At 43.3% G+C, this 16,985-nt stretch overlaps 1 protein-coding gene across 1 annotated transcript in view; it reads right to left on the bottom strand.

Annotated features, from left to right (window-relative positions):
* Window positions 1-2,197: 2,197 nt before the first annotated feature.
* The window catches only part of SLIT3 (slit guidance ligand 3), a gene marked incomplete at its 3' end in the record, with an annotated part of 512,561 nt that continues 497,773 nt past the window's right edge, over window positions 2,198-16,985 (bottom strand). Inside the window, exon 9 of the mRNA XM_015429462.1 lies at window positions 2,198-2,339. Within this exon, the coding sequence (XP_015284948.1) occupies window positions 2,198-2,339 (142 nt within the window). The remainder of the gene's footprint in view (window positions 2,340-16,985) is intronic.

The raw sequence follows: 16,985 nt of genomic DNA, 5'->3' as shown, positions 1-16,985 counted from the left end.
GGAGCGTGCCTGAGCACCTCTCCGGCAGCCCAAGAGCCGACGCAAATGGTGGCGGAGGCAAGCCCCACCCCCAGCTCCCCGTGCTGAAGTGCTGGGGCTGGGGGGAGGCCCGAAGAGACCCACAGCCAGCTTTCCCAGGCCCACACAGAAGTGCTGCGGCACGGGAGAGTCCCAGAGAGCCCTGCCGCCGGGTCCCCCGGGTCCCCCGGGCCCGCACAGAAGCGCTGGGGCTGGGAGGAGCCCGGAGAGCCCCGCAGCCGGGTTCCCTAGGCCCGCGCAAAAGTGCTGCAGCACAGGGGAGCCCCGGAGAGCCCCGCTGCCGGGTCCCCCTGGCCTGCACAGAAGCGCTGGGGCCAGGGGAGCCCCAGAGAGGCCCGCAGCCAGCTTCCCTGGCCCTGTGCAGAAGTGCTGCGGCAGGGGGAGCCCCGAAGACCCCGCCACCACGTCCCCCAGGCCCGCACAGAAGCGCTGGGGCCAGGGGGAGCCCAGAGAGCCCTGCAGCCGACTTCCTCAGGCCCACACATAAGTGCTGCGGCACGGGAGAGCCCTGGACAGCCCCGCAGCTGGCTTTCCCGGGCCCGCACAGAAGTGCTGCGGCATGGGGGAGCCCCGGAGAGTCTGCCACCAGGTGCCCTGGGCCCGCACAGAAGCGGTGAGGCCGGAGGGAGCCCGGAGAGCCCTGCAGCTGGATTTCCCAGGCCCACGCAGAAGCACTGCAGCACAGGGGAGCCCTGGAGAGCCCCACCCCCGGGTCCCCTGGGCCCGCGCAGAAGTGGTAAGTAAGGGATCCATGGGGGTGGGGCTGGCAGGGGCTTGATGGGGTGGGTGGGAGAGACTCCCTCCCTCCATCTCTTTGCCATCTTTCCCTCCTTTCCTTTCCCCCCTCCTTTTCTTTCTATCTTTCCCTTCTCTTCCTTCCTTCCTCTTTTCCTCCTTTCCCTCTTTCTTTCATTTCCTCCTTTCCTTCTCTCCTTTTCCTTTTTCCCTCCTTCTTCCCTCCTCTCTTTCTTTCCTGCCTTCTTCTCATTTCTTTTTTCCTCCTTTCCCTCCTTCTTCCCTTCTCTCTCTCTCTCTTTCCCTCCTTCTTTCTTTCTCTTTTTCCCCTCTTTCCTTTTCTCTTTTTATCCCCTCTTTCCTTCCTTCTTTCCTTCTCTTTCTTTCTCTCTTTCCTTCCTTCTTTCCTTCTTTCTACTCTCTGTCTTTCTTCCCTCTTTCCTCCTTCTGTGGCCCAACTCTAGTGAGAAGGGGTTTAAACTTTAAACCCCTTCTCTCTTTGCTCCCCCCCCCCGCAGGCCAGCTGAGGAAGGGAAGGGGAGGCTTTTGAAGGTGCCTTCCCCCCCTTTGCTTCCCCTTCTGACATCACTTCCGGTGATGTCAGGGGCGTGGCATATGCTAATAGCCTAGTGGCTCATTAGCATACCATATGCTAATGAGCTCCTGCAGCTCTTTTTCTAGGAAATGACGCCTGCATGTATATTACAATTATTTGAGAAGTGACACAGCAAACGTAGTACATGCATTGTTCCAACTCACCTGTAACTCACTATAAGGTATTATAGCTACTGATAAAATTATCCCTATTTTGAAACTCATAGCAAACAATGCAATTTTTGGTAATAGTATGGTCTTTTCCATTATAGAAGAAATCAAAGGTTTCGTGAACACATCAAATAATTATTCTACATTTTTCTACAGCACTAATTTTTCACTCAGGCAAAGGCTTGGGAGACTTTCTTTTTAATGAGATGCAGTTCAAATAATAATGGTGCAAGAATTTTAAAAATTATTTGGAATTATATAAATAACAAAAATGAAGAACAGGAACTATCATTTGAAATGCACTGCTGCAATGGGAAAATTCAGTAAAGAAAAATTATTTTGGTCACATCACTGTAACACTACCCCATCTAAAAGAGTACAACAATATAATCATGTTCTCTTGCTAATTGTCACTACCTTGGTTGGGATCAAAAAGTTTGCTAAGTCCTCATCTTCTTCCAAGGTATTCAGGTTATATTGAAAAGGCAGACATTGTGCGTAAAGGACACTTTCATAATGAAGGATAAATTCTGCAATAAGTATACGGACATTCCCTCACAAATTGTTCAAAATTCAAGAATGATATTGTACACCAGGTTGCAATCTTTGGCTTTGAAATATAGCTCTACGTGGCACAGAATGTTAAGATAATACTTACATTTCCACAATATTCTCTGGAAGGTTGGCTGGAATTTCAGTTAAGCCTTTTCCTCGACAGTCCACAATATTGTTGCTGCAAGTACAAGTAGATGGGCAACTGATAGAATTGGCATTGCAGGAAGGAGGTTCTGTATGCAAACCTGAAAAGGCAAAGAACTCAAATGTCAGTAAAATAATCAGTATCATTATGTGCTACTGGCATTATTCTAATGATAGACTATAAAATAAAACTTGGTTGCCAGATGACATATTTGGTTGCCAGATCATATACTTTCTATATCAATCCACCAGAATTTTTATTAAACATAAACTCATCTTAGTCGAATTTGAGAGCCTGTTTGGTGTAGTGGTTAGGAGTGTGGACTCTAATCTGAGAGAACCAAGTTTGATTCCCCACTCCTCCACATGCAGCTGCTGATGTGACCTTGGGTCAGTTACAAGTTCTCTCAGAGCTGCTCTCTCAAGAGCAGTTCTTGAAAGAGCTCTCTCAGCTCCCCCTACCTCACCGGGTGTTTGTTGTGGGGTTGGGAAGGGAAAGGAGATTGTAAACCATTCTGAGACTCCTTCAGGTAGTGATGGGTGGGGTATAAATCCAATCTCCTCCTCCTTCTATGTAGCAAATACATTTTCAAATATTTATAAAGGGTCTAAACATTTTCCCTCAAAATATGTTACTACCAATTCACACATGTATGTTCATCACTTAATATCCAGCACGAATCAAACAATGACCATAAATGAACATGTAACCAGCTTCCATTGAAAAGCAGCTGTTAACAGTGAAAAAAGAAAAAAGAAAAGAAAAGCAGCTGTCATGTTCACCCTTGCCACCTTGGTCTAGTCTGCCTTCTGCCATTGCTGCTAAGTGGCCCTTTCCCCCTCTTTCCGGGGCTCCAAAAGTCTCAGAATGGCTGGGTGCTGAGGGTTATGTCACTACTCCCACAGCCCCAGCCTGTAGGCTCCCTTTCTTTCTCTCTGTGTGCCCGGGAGAGCAACATACGCCTCCCCAACCTCAAGTTCTCTGCCCCTTATATACTCATCTGGAACCCTGACCCCACCCAGGTAGTTCCTCCCATGCTGGCCCCACCCCTCTTTATAAGTTCCAAAGCCCTCCCTGCTTCCAAAGGCTGTCATCTCCCTTGCTGCTGTCTTTTCCCTGTGGGAGGCCTCTTTGCAGACCATGAGCCTCACCCTACCCAATCTCCGCATGTGCTGGCACTCCTGGATGTGCCATGCCTCTCTCCCACCTCTCCTCAAGACTCTCCTGGGGACTGGGCTGTGACACTGGGGGCAACTGCACGCAGCCTTGTTGATGCGGGCAGTTGTGGTGCCTTCCGTCACAGTGAGTTGGTGCTCTGCTCTGCCGTTGGGCTGACTTGTGACCTCTCCCTCACTGGACAGGACAGGAACAGGCAGGTTGAGATTGCCCAAGCCCAGACAGTAGCACTGTGTGAGGTAACACAAATATGAAAGTGCTGTCACTAGTGTCTGGTCATTTTACACAAGCCATTACTTAATGCCTCAGTTATCAAGTAATGAAGGTACACATCAGGCCCGTAGCTACAGTGAGGCCTGCCCCCCTAATTAAAAGCCCTGCCCCACAAACAGCCATGCCAGAAATCTTATTTTTGACCATGACCTAGGTGGTATTGGGCTAGCAGAGAGGGGGGGTGTTGGAGACATATTGAGGGTGGCCATCCAGACTTTCATGCCCTCTGAGTAGTTTTTTTCCCCTAGGAACTTGCATGCTTGGCTGCCCTGTCCCTTGAAATGAAGGGCTAGAAACAGGCTCGGAGCCTCTCCCTTTAAAGTCAAGCATTCAGATTAATTTAATTAACTGTAATTTAACTGCCCCCTTAAACATTTTAATGCCCCCCCCCCACAAAAAAATCTTAGCTACAGGCATGGTACATATGTGAATCAGTACCTAGGAGTTGTTTGTGCAGTCAATTTTTACAAGGAAGCATATCCATGAGGTAAAAAGCTTCTGTGATTGTTCCATGGTTACTTATTGTTACCACAAACTGAATTCAATACACAACCTGAGGAAATACAGCACCCGCAATCCCATTTGCACAGTACATTAGATGCAGATATATTGCTTGAACAGAAGACAATGTGCTAAATTGATGCAGAGTTTAAAACATTCACAGTAAACATTCAAGGCGAAAGAAAGAATGTCAATAATTAGCTACAGTTATAGATTTCTTCTTCCGCAGATGACATGCGTGGGAAAATCCAGAAACTCTATTTGTAGGTAGGTGATATTGGAAACCAAAGAAATATGTTTTAGAACTATTCTTATTGCTGTAATGACTTCAAGGCATAGCCAATAACCCCTGCACCTGTAGCTTCAGATAGACTGACAGAGTACATCTTTGCCAAGTAAGGAGCAGTTAAATTAAATGTTTAGATGCAAATCACAAACCCAGGACTCATTCCAAGGGAACAACTACTGCAGCACACAGCCTAAAAGGAACAACAGGACACCTCTTGTAATCACCAACAGCTCCCAAATGTTCTTATTGTAATTTTACTGTATTTATTGGTTTTACTGCATTTTAACTTGTGTAAGATCCCTTAAGCCAGTTTACACCGGCAAGGCGGGATATAAATGAAAAGTAAATAAATAAATGCTGCAGCACATTATTTCAGGCCTAAATCCTGCTCTGGAGAATGATCTATTTTCCAAACAGCAGTAAACCAATGGCAGAATGGAGACAACCCCCTAATTTAAAGCAGCTTGTAACAAGCAGTAAGAATACATAGTGGAATCACATCAAAGTGCCAATTATGCCCCTTAATCAACATCAGCAATGCAGTGAAAGGACATAATGTCACTATCCCCCATATCTGGAATGTTTACACATGCGATTCTACCAATGTTGTGATTGAAATATCTTGTAGAAAATATCCATTGGTAATGTATTTCGGGAAGACAGAGTTGTGTTAAAGGAAAAGATTAAACAGACATAAAGGATACATTACTAAAAAACTTTGGGGTGACTATTTAAACTTTCCTGGTCATTCCACCAGCCATCAGGCAACTGTATTCAGGTAGATGTATGGAGCATAAAATGAAATTTGTTCAGAAATCTGGCTATATCATACAAAGCCTAAATAGGGATTACAGGTTCTTCTCAGAGTCTAAGAGTACATTGTTTTGCACTCTTGACTTCTCTGTGTATAACTCTCATTGGCAATTTTTCCTATAAGAATTCATGGGTAAATATTTCACCATCTCAGCTGCTGGATGACCTAGGGCAAGCCATAGTTCTGTCAGAGCTGTTCTTGAAAGAGCAGTTCTCGAATGAGCTCTCTCGGCCCAACCTATCTCACAGGGTGTCTGTTGTGGGAGAGGAAGGGAAAGGAGTTTGTAAGACGCTCTGAGATTCCGAGTGACGGGCAGGGAATAAATCCAATCTTCTTCTTCTCCTTCTCCTTCTCCTTCTTCTTCTTCTTCTTCATCATCATCATCATCATCATCATCATCTCTCTAGTTTAGCGCTCACATTTAGCATCTGATGAAGTAGGTTACACTCCATGAAATCTCTTGGTCTTTAAATAACAAAAAATGGTAAATAACAAAAAAAAATTGTAACAAAAAACTGTTGCCAGAGTTGGGGGCGGGGTCAGAAAAGAAGTGTCATGAAGGAAAGCTTGAATTATGTCACCAGCCCTCAGGACAAACTTGGCTCTTTCACAACTCACTGGCTGGTTGCAAGTGACAGGAGTGGGAGAAATAGAGGAACCTCCACAGTACTGGGAACATTACATGGTGGTTCAATCTAGTTTTTTAATGCTGTGTCACTAAATACATACATTTCATCAAAGAAGAATAAAGTCTTACAGTTGCTAGAGGTTTTTATGTTAATACAGCTGTATTCCCCCCACCCCAGCCATGGGTAAACTGCAGTCTGGGGGTGGAGTTTTGGTCATAAACTAATCCAGGGCAAAGGGTTAAGCAAAAGCTTCCCTGAGAATGCTGCTCAGATCAAACAGCAAGCCTTTCTCACAACCACAGTTCACTGAAAAAGAAATTGCCTGGAAATCCAACATACACTTCTTTTGTAATGCCTAGATTGCTCCAAAGTTTGAGGATGTATGGTTCCAAAGCACACTTTGTTCCTAAATAGCCAAAATATCACATAAATAATAAGAAAAGCTAAAGACCGATATAGAACTGAGAAGTACCGCTTTAGATTAGTTAAGAGACACTACAAGAACAATTCAAATCAAAACATTCTGAATCGGAAAAGATGTTCAGATAGTTATGGCTATAAACATCATGATCTGACATATAGCTCCAGCTCCCCAAAGGGAGGGGGGGCTGTCCCTTGATAAAAGGAAAAGAGAACTATTGGAAACTTTTGCTTTCTGTTTCAGAAATGTCAGCAATTCCACTGAGAACTGATGCCTGTGCATTTGAGTTACCATTAGCTTTGTGAAAATGGTCACGTCTTTTGAACTTTTAATATGAAAGATGATGTGTAAGAAAACAAATGGACATACACAAAGGCTAACTATCTGAGTATATGATACATTTAGTTAACACATAATGTTAAACTTGAGACATTATTAGAAACTAATTTATTGATCAGTTTCTTCTAATATTATCTGTTTAAGCTGTGAAACCTATTTCTGAAGGCCAAAACATGTGCACTCACTGGTGCTTTTGACTTTTGCTTCTCTAACAACAGTTCACTAAAATTGCATGCAAAATTAATTTTTTTAATGGCAATGGAGTTTGAAAAGCACTTTAATTATAAACATAGGGATCTGACTGTTTCACGAAAAAAGTCCAAAGTCCTATTTGAAAAACATACAAGGTCATCTGCATGCCCAACGTAATTTGCTGTATTTGGGCCATTATTTTCCACCCAGCCACTCTCAATATTTTTCTTACTGTTAATAGATTAATGGAAAACAATTGGAAAACAAAAATGCATCTCTTACCAGCTAATACTATATACGATATAGTGGCTGCATTGTTGTTGTTATTCAGTCGCACAGTCAAGTCCGACTCTTTGAGACCCCATGGACCAGATCACACCAGGCCTTCCTGTCTTCCACCGTCCTCTGAAGTTTGCTCAATTTCATGTTCATTGCATCTATGACACTGTCTAACCATCTCATCCTTTGCCGTCCACGTCTTCTTTGACCTTCAATCTTTCCCAGCATCAGGGTCTTCTCCAGTGAGTGCTCCCTTCTCATTTGGTGGCCAAAGTATTTGAGCTTCAGTTTCATTATCTGGCCTTCCAGGGAACAGTCAGGGTTGATTTCTTTGAGGATTGACTGATTTGTTCTTCTTGCAGTCCAAGGGACTCTCAAGAGTCTCCTCCAGCACCATAGTTCAAAAGAATCTATTCTTCTGCGCTCGGCCTTCCTTATAGTCCAACTCTCGCAGCCATACATGACTACTGGGAATACCATTGCTTTGACCATGCGGACTTTTGTTGGCAGGGTGATGTCTCTACTTTTTATCATGCTGTTTAGGTTCGCCATCGCTTTCCTCCCAAGGAGCAGGCGTCTTTTAATTTCATGGCTGCAGTCACAGTCTGCGGTGATCTGGGATCCCAGGAACGTGAAGTCTGTCACTACTTCCACAGCTTCCCCTTCTATTTGCCAAGGAGTGATGGGGCCGGATGCCATGATCTTAGTTTTTTTGATGTTGAGCTTCAAGCCCACTTTTGCGCTCTCCTCTTTTACTCTGAGCAAGAGGCTCTTTAGATCCTTTTCACTTTCAGCCATTAGAGTGGTATCATCTGCATATCTGAGGTTGTTGATCTTTTCCCCAGCAATCTTAATTCCCGCTTGTGATTCATCCAGGCCAGCATTTCGCATGATGTACTCTGCATATATATTAAATAAGCAAGGTGACAGTATACATCCTTGTCGTACTCCTTTTCCTATGCTGAACCAATCAGTTGTTCCGTATCCGGTTCTAACTGTCGCTTCTTGGCCCTTATACAGGTTTCTCAAGAGACATGTGAGGTGGTCTGGTACTCCCATCTCTTTAAGGACCTGCCATAGTTTGTTGTGATCCACACAGTCAAAGGCTTTAGCATAGTCAATGAAGCAGAAGTAGATATTTTTCTGGTACTCTCTTGCTTTCTCCATAATCCAGCGAATGTTGGCAATATGATCTCTCGTTCCTCTACCTCTTCGAAACCCAGCTTGTACTTCTGGTAGTTCTCTATCCACGTACTGTTGAAGCCTAGCTTGTAGGATCTTGAGCATGACCTTGCTAGCGTGTGATATGAGTGCAATTGTGCGATAGTTTGAACATTCCTTGGCATTGCCCTTCTTTGGGATTGGAATGTATACTGATCTTTTCCAATCCTGTGGCCACTGTTGCGTTTTCCAAATTTGCTGGCAAATGGAGTGCAGAACTTTAACAGCATCCTCTTCTAAGACTTTGAATAGCTCAGCTGGGATACCATCACCTCCACTAGCTTTGTTGTTAGTAATGCTTTCTAAGGCCCATTTAACTTCACATTCCAGGATGTCTGGCTCGAGGTCAGTGATTATACCGTCGTGGTTGTCAAGGACATCGAGGTCTTTCTTGTATAGTTCTTCTGTGTATTCTTGCCATCTTTTCCTAATCTCTTCTGCTTCTGTTAGGTCCCTACCGTTTTTGTCCTTTATCATGGCCAGCTTTGCATGGAACGCTCCCTTGATTTCTCCAACTTTCTTGAAGAGATCTCTAGTCCTTCCCATTCTATTGTTTTCTTCTATTACTTTGCACTGTTCATTCAGGAAGGCCTCCTTATCTCTCCTTGCTGTTCTCTGGAAATCTGCGTTCAGTTGGGTAAATCTTTCCTTTTCGCCTTTGCCTTTCGCTTTCCTTCTTTCCTCTGCTATTTGTAAAGCCTCATCAGAAAGCCACTTTGCTTTCTTGCATTTCTTTTTCTTTGGGATGGTGGTGATTGCTGCCTCCTGTACAATGTCACGAACCTCCGTCCATAGTTCTTCAGGCACTCTATCTATCAAATCCAGACCCTTGAATCTATTCTTCACCTCTACTGTATATTCATCAGGGATGTGATCTAGGTCAAACCTGAATGGCCTCATGGTTTTCCCGATTTTCTTCAGTTTAAGTCTGAATTTTGCAATGAGTAGCTCATGATCTGAACCACAGTCAGCTCCAGGTCTTGTTTTTACTGACTGGATAGAGCTTCTCCATCTTTGACTGCAAATTATATAGTCAATCTGATTTCGGTGTTGCCCATCTGGTGATGTCCATGTGTAGAGTCGCCTCTTAGGTTGTTGGAAAAGGGTGTTCGCTATGACCAGTGTGTTCTCTTGACAAAACTCTGTTAACCTTTGCCCTGCTTCATTTTGCTTTCCAAGGCCAAACTTGTCTGTTATTCAGGTTACCTTTTGACTTCCTACTTTAGCATTCCAGTCCCCTATGATGAGGAGGACATCATTTTTTGGTGTTAGTTCTAGGAAGTGTTGTAGGTCTTCATAGAACCAGTCCACTTCAGCCTCTTCTGCATCAGTGGTTGGGGCATAGACTTGGATTACTGTGATGAATGGTTTGCCTTGGAATCGGACTGAAATCATTCTGTCATTTTTGAGATTGTATCCCAGTACTGACTTTTGCACTCTCTTGTTGACTATAAAGGCCACACCATTTTTTCTACGAGATTCCTGGCCACAGTAGCAGATATAATGGTCTTCTGAGTTAAATTCGCCCATTCCTGTCCACTTTAGTTCACTGATTCCTAAGATGTTGATGTTCAGTCTTGCCATCTCATTTTTGACCATATCAAGCTTACCTTGATTCATAGATCTTACATTCCAGGTTCCTATGCAGTATTGTTCTTTGCAGCATCGGACTTTCCTTTCACCATCAGATACATCCACAACTGAGCGTCCTTTCGGCTTTGGCCCAGCCGCTTCACTCTTTCTGGGGTTACTTGTACTTGCCCTCTGCTCTTCCCCAGTAGCATATTGGACACCTTCCGACCTGAGGGGCTCATCTTCCAGCATCATATCTTTTAGCCTTTTGTTACTGTCCATGGGGTTTTCTTGGCAAAGATACACTGGTGTGTTGCCATTTCCTTCTCCAGTGGATCAGACTTTGTCTGAGTTCTCTGCAGTGGCCTGTCTATCCTGGGTGGCCCTCCACAGCATAGCCCACAGCCTCATCGAACCACGCAAGCCCCCTCACCATGACAAGGCAGTGATCCATGAGGGGGGGCTTCATTGTAACAGTGTTCAAATTCTTCTACACTTTTATTCACATATGACCCACAAGGCCTTTATGCATCACTTTCCCCAAGCCTACATAGTGATATGTAAAATGTTTAATTAAATCACAAATTATTTTAATTAGTGATAATTAAGCTACATAAGATTGGTTGGGAATGTTTTACTCAGCTCCCAGACTGTTGGCAGCCTGTAATCATACTTCGGTATTCATAATGCAGAGGGCAGCTGCATCATCACTTCAAGATGTCTTTCCCCCCAAAGTATTATAGCAGCACTGTGTATTCTGTCAGTAAAGTTTGTGGATAATGTTTGTAGTATTCTATCACACTGTCTTGCACCCTCTGTGCATATTCCCGTAATTTAAAAAAAATGGTAGAATAGTAAAACATAAATGTTTCTTGTGTTCATGGCAATTTGTAATTTTTAACAATGCTGGTTGTGAATCAGTATCATTGCATCCTTTCTTGAGAGCGGTATCTTATATATACACACAAGAATTTCTACTGCAGCAGCAGTAATGTGAAATTCCTAAACTGCTTTTAAAACTAAGGAAGTTTTTTAAAAAAGTTTTGGGATTCAGCTAAAGGCTAAGCACTGAACAACAGAAGCATTGGTGTATGCATGTATCTAATAGTCTTCTGACTCTGCATTACAGTCATTATGTTTAAATCCAGTAATTACCTTTTTTGCAATTAGGCTTCATGTGATTAAACAATAAACCAAATGAAAAGGAATACAAGAACTGCATTGCTGTGTGAGACCAAAAGCTCAAAACCAGTTGTGAAGGAGGTTAACCTCTTCTTTTCTTCCCAGTATTTGGTAACAAGTAGTTTATTGGTTTGATATGGAATTCAAGGAGCCGATCTTACAGGAAGTGGCAGTTTTCTTGTTAAGTTCACCACTAGTTTGAGCTATACTGTTTACTGCTTTTATCCTTCTGGTCAGTGTTTACTTTTATTATGGTTTTAACTTTGCATTGAATTTTCTATGGTTTGGAGCGACCTGGAAGATTTGTGAAAAGCATGGTATAAATGTTTTACTAAACAGATATAATCCAATAATTTTTTTTGTAAACCAGCAAAAAAGCACATCCTAGCACTATATAAGGAATAAAATTGTAGAAGTATAGGGCATTATTCTAGTCTTCTTGTCATTTAACAGACAAAAAGTCTTTGGCTGCGGTCACACGTAACAGAAGCCACACAAGTGAGACGGAAAACAGCCGGAGTTTCCGGGCGCGATCTCACCAGCACATCTGGGAAGCGTAGCGCTCCCGTGGCTCAACCGAGGCTTCCAGCCGAAACTGCGTGGCAAAAAACTAGTACCTTGGAGGTACTAGTTTCCGGAAACTGCGGGGCAAGGGCGGGCGTCTGATCGCGTTTCCGGTGGCATCCGGCGCCCGCCCATGTCCCCTTGCAAATAAGGTGGGTTTTTTTGTCCAAGTCTCTGTGGATGCGCATGCGCACCCAACGGAGCATGCGCATTTGTCATGTACACAAAAATAAAAAACAGTTTGCCGCGGCGCGCGCTTCTTCGTTGCGCGACGGCTTGTCCTGTGATTGGCATCTCTCCCTTGCCATGGAACCTCCACAGTACCTCCACAGGACCTCCACAGGAGGTCTGATCACGTAACTACGCAGTAGTTTGCCCCAGGGCAAACAGCCACGCTTCTCCTCTGCAGTTTCCTGCCCGTGTGACCGGGGCCGTTGTGTAATTATACTCACACCATTATCCAGAAAAGGAGCAAAAACTTCCCACAAATAGTTAAGAGAGAAAACTGGGACATTGACATTGCCTGTGTTCTGCTAAGCTCTCACCAGTATAGGAGGTAAAACTTTAGAAAAAATAATTTAAAAACCTTCTGATCTCTGACATTGTAAACAAGAAATCTGTCAAGATAATTCTTGCTCTCAATCCCTCTGTCACAAAGGAAAAGGCAAAAGAAGAAGAAAGAATTACATCTTCCAAATGGATCACATACAGTAATTACTGAAGTCTAAGTTAAGGGCTTGCAGGCAATTGCCATCTCTTGCCTTTTCTACAGGTTCTCTATAGGTGGCATATAAATAATCTCAAAAGTAAGAAAGAGGGCTGCAGACTTAACCTGATGTATTGGTACACTGATTCACTAAAGCTGTTGACGGCAAATTTTCATAGGACTGAGTTTTGGGCCAGGTCCTAGGAAATGACAATGAAATATCCAAATGTTAACAATGAGTGGTAATTTTGTTGCAAATTGGGGGGGGTGCTTCTTATCAATATCTCAACATAACTATAGTTGGGTTTTGCTAATATAAACTTCTGTTTAAATTTACCCTCCTGGCAACTTGCCCTGTCTAGGACCCAGCTAGTAAACTGCTGCAACCCCTCTTCCTTCCCCCTATTTCTCCCTTGCAAATGGCCCAGTTCTGACACGATGTGCCAATCGGGAAACAAGATTTCATTATATAATCTGTAGTTCCAGGATGAGATTTCAATTTTCCAGATGGTCAGATGTGTTGGTCTGAAGCAGTAGAACAAATTTAGAGTCCAGTGGCACCTTTAAGACCAACAAAGATTTATCCAAGGTATGAGCTTTCGTGTGCATGCACTTTTTCAAATACATGTTACCTACCATTCCAATGTATTCCAATGTTATCTACCATTCCAATGTATTTGAAAAATTGTGAACACACACGGAAGCTCATACCTTGAATAAATCTTTGTTGGTCTTAAAGGTGCCACTGGACTCTACATTTGTTCTATTACTCCTGATATGGTAGACACACATATTTTGCATTGCTAAAATGAAGACTATAATGCCAGAGGTGTAATTGCACCAAAAGACTACTAAAATGGAGTTTATCCCTTCTCAGACATCCTTCTGTAATATCTGTCTACCAGTTTTCTATACAAACTGGTTCTAGGAAACTTTAGCATGATTTTCTTTACTTAGGTGCACAGCTGACAATATGGACAAAAAGATTATTATAGTTGTCTCTAACAACTCAAAACATTTGAATTATGTTTACAGAGTTGGAAGCTCCTGAGAGCCATACTGTTATACGCACAGTTTATGAAACTTTGTACTCTGCCACTGACTAACAGGTTTAACTTAGCACTTCCTTGGTGCATATGTTAAGTGCCATTTATGATTCTAACATCATGAATGTTTTCAGGTATTAACTTTGGTTCATTTGTGACTGTTGTTTGGATGCATGCTGGGAAGATAATATGCTGAAGCTTGTGACCTTGCTCGTTATGGCCAGCTGTAACTGCGCATGTCCCTGAATGTCAGTTAGCTTGTGTTAGATGAAAACCATACTACATGATGTACCCATATCTGTTACATTGGATACTTTTTATCACTTCATAGCCTGGGAAGAAGAAGGCCCATAGTTCAACTGAAGGAGGTATATTTTTGCTTGAGAAAGTCCAACCTACAGGCCTGGGCCCAATCAGAATGGTGTGACGGATATATGACAAAGTTTGATGGAACCAATAATTATGATTTATTTCTAACTGTCATAGGGGGTATAAAACTTTATGTCTCCCATTGTAACCTTAGGGAGAGCTGTGGGATCCAAAATCTTATTGGATCTGCACCCTCCTCCTTTGTTGATCAATAAAGTACAAGATCTGATTCTGCTCTACAGGATTGTACTGAGTGTTTTCTCAAATTGGGCTGAGGAAACACACACACTCAGACAGGATTATTTTCTGTACATCAATACTGTTCTACAAAAATAGGTAATTCATAGTTGGAGTCATTTCAGAGCATAATGCTGTTGTGTCTACACAGCCACCCTGACAGAAAATGTTATTTAGCACAAAATGAGAGGAAAATATATTTATAGGACATTGTACAGTCAAGCAAATGTGCAATAAAAGCTGTCAGAAAGCTAAATCTGTGAACAAGCATATTACTAATTAGCCAGGAATCCCTCATTAACCCAACATTAACCTTTTGGAGCCTTACTTGAAAAGGATGTTTAAAAATATGCCCAAATTCACATTACTGCAGGGTTAGAGAAGGCCACCTGTTGGAATATGCAAGGTGTAGCATGCATAGATAAAGAAAATGACATGGGGGGTAGCAGAGGGGACAACTAGTTAGCATAGTAAGATTAGGGACTTCCTGTTACCTCCTTCCTGTCTCCTGATTGGCTCAGTTGGGTTTTTCCCACCCTGCTGAGATCAGTTAGCTGCTGACTCTCCACTAGCCAGTTAGAGAATTACACTTCTCTTTCTCTCTCCTCTTTCTTACAAAGTCTGTTCTGTTCTTAATAAACCGACTTTATTCTTTAAACAGCTTGTGCTCCACTTACTGAATATCTACACTCTGCCAACACTACCATTCTATTTTGTTATGCATCTTTGTGGCCTGTTTCAGCAGCTCAATAAGTCATATTATTTTTCAAAAATGACAGTGATCCCATCTTCAGAAACAACAGTATTTCTCCCCATATGACCCCTGGAGGACACTCAGGTCCATGAATCAGCATCTTTTAGCCGTTCCCAGCCCCAGGGACATCCTACTAGTTTTGACCAGGGCCAGGGCTTTTTTGGCCCTGGTCCCTACCTGGTGGAATGAGCTCCCATACAAGATCAGGGCCCTGCAGGATCTACTACAGTTCCGCAGGACCTGCAAGATGGAGCTCTTCCACCGGGCTTTTGGTTGAGGCGGTGGACGTCCCTTCCTGGCTATCTCCACCTTAGTGGCCTGGATTTTAACATCGGTACTGCTGAATTTACATTGGTGGCCTGGACTTTAACATCAATATTGTTGAATTGATATCAGAACTAGATTGTTTGCACAGTATTTTATGGTTTTATTGTTTTAATAGTTGTTAATTGTTATTTAATGATATTGTACTGAGATTGTTGTAAACCGCCCTGAGCCCGTTTACGGGGAGGGCGGTATACAAATCAAATCAAATAAATAAATAATCAACCTATGTCTATGTATATGTATTCTATGTATAGAAGATTTTAATACAATGTAACTAAGTACTTGTATGGCTTCCCAGTTTTTTTCATGGGCATGGATGAGAATGAGCTGACAGAGCCTGCAGAAACCATGGCTGGCCCCTCTAAAGCAGCAGAGGAGGATAGCTGGCAAGTGCCTATAACAGCAGTCTTCACACCTGGCTCAGATAAGAAGGAAGAACTGCAAGCTGAAAGTCCTCCTGACTCACCCCCACATGTGACTCGTTTAAGAGAGCGACTCTGGCAAAACTTAGCAACCAAGCAAAAAGAGGCCAGGCTACAAGGGAGGCGCTCAACTAGCCCAGAGTTTTAACAGAAGCCTGGGCGATTGTGCAACTGGCTAATTGGTAACAGCATTTAACTCCACACTCTGGGCAGTACTCTTTGTGGAAGCAACAAGCCAGCTTCATGCTGCTTGCATCCATTTCATCTCGGCTCTTGCACTTAGACCTTTGGGCCCCCTGGCTTTGGACTTGTCTCTGTGTTCTTGGCTCCTGACCCCAACTTGGCTTTGTACTACATTCTGGTTAGTGATTTTGGACTTTGCTATGTGTTTCTGGCTCCTGACCCCAGCTTGGCTTTGGACTCTGCACTGTCTTCTTGGCTCCTGACCTTGGCTTGTTCTGGACTCCCTTTGACTGGCACCCCAGCCTATGAAATTTTCCTCTAGAAGAAAGGGCTCAACTTTCTTTCACATGGGTAGTTTGATCTGTTGCCCTTACTGTTCCCTTATACATTTAAAGCGCACGATCAGACAGCAACATCTGTCTGTTGTGCCTCAGTCATCTGAATCCCCCCCCTTCCCTGTGTTTCTTTGATACCTGAGAAAGTCTGGTCCTGTTGGTCTGAGCTGCTTCCAAAACGGATTTCCTGCTGTCTGATCGCAGTCTTGTGCACCTGAGCTGTCAGGCAGCTTTGACTGATCTCCTGTTTTCTGGACCCCATTTTTAAAAAAACTATTTAGCGATGAGTGCATAAGTGCTTATTTGCACCTATCTCTCTCTCTCTCCTCCCCCCTACAGGGGCTGCTCAAAATTTTGCTTTCTTTTTAGAAACTCTCAGAGAAAAACACCTCTGTTCTTCAGCTTTGGGGAAGGGGTAAATTGAAATAATTACAGGGAAGATGCCAGTGAACTCCATATCCCAGCATTCTCAGCAAGCACTTGTGTGCATGCTCACAGGGCAAACTTGTAAAATAATGGCTGATAGCCCCATGAACTACATAGCCCAGCAAGCTCCTCCTTGCTTGTGGGCATGCTCTGAGGATCAACTCCGTGCCTGCTGCTGTGTGGTCACTTCAGGGCCAGTAGAAGCACTTTGAAGTGGGCTAAAAAGGGTGATTCTGATCACGATTCTCTGGCAAAAAATAATCTGGCTCAATTAGAGGCAGGGCAACAGTGGATTGAAGTGCCCGTCTGAATGCAGCCTTAATTGGGCACTACTCTGCTGGAAGGCAAATATTAAACTGTCCAAGCACAGTTCTACTATGTTAAATGGCCTTAGGTGCTCAACTCTGTCTGCAAGGCAATTTAGAACAATTTAGAATTAAAATAATGAATAAAGAGTATGAGAATTCTACAAGAAAGCTAATAACAGAT

Source organism: Gekko japonicus, unplaced genomic scaffold, assembly GCF_001447785.1.
Source record: "Gekko japonicus isolate JY-2015 unplaced genomic scaffold, Gekko_japonicus_V1.1 scaffold212, whole genome shotgun sequence".
NCBI classification, from domain to species: domain Eukaryota; kingdom Metazoa; phylum Chordata; class Lepidosauria; order Squamata; family Gekkonidae; genus Gekko; species Gekko japonicus.
The sequence above is the reverse complement of the archived record's forward strand: the minus strand, read 5'-3'. Positions and strand labels throughout refer to the sequence as shown.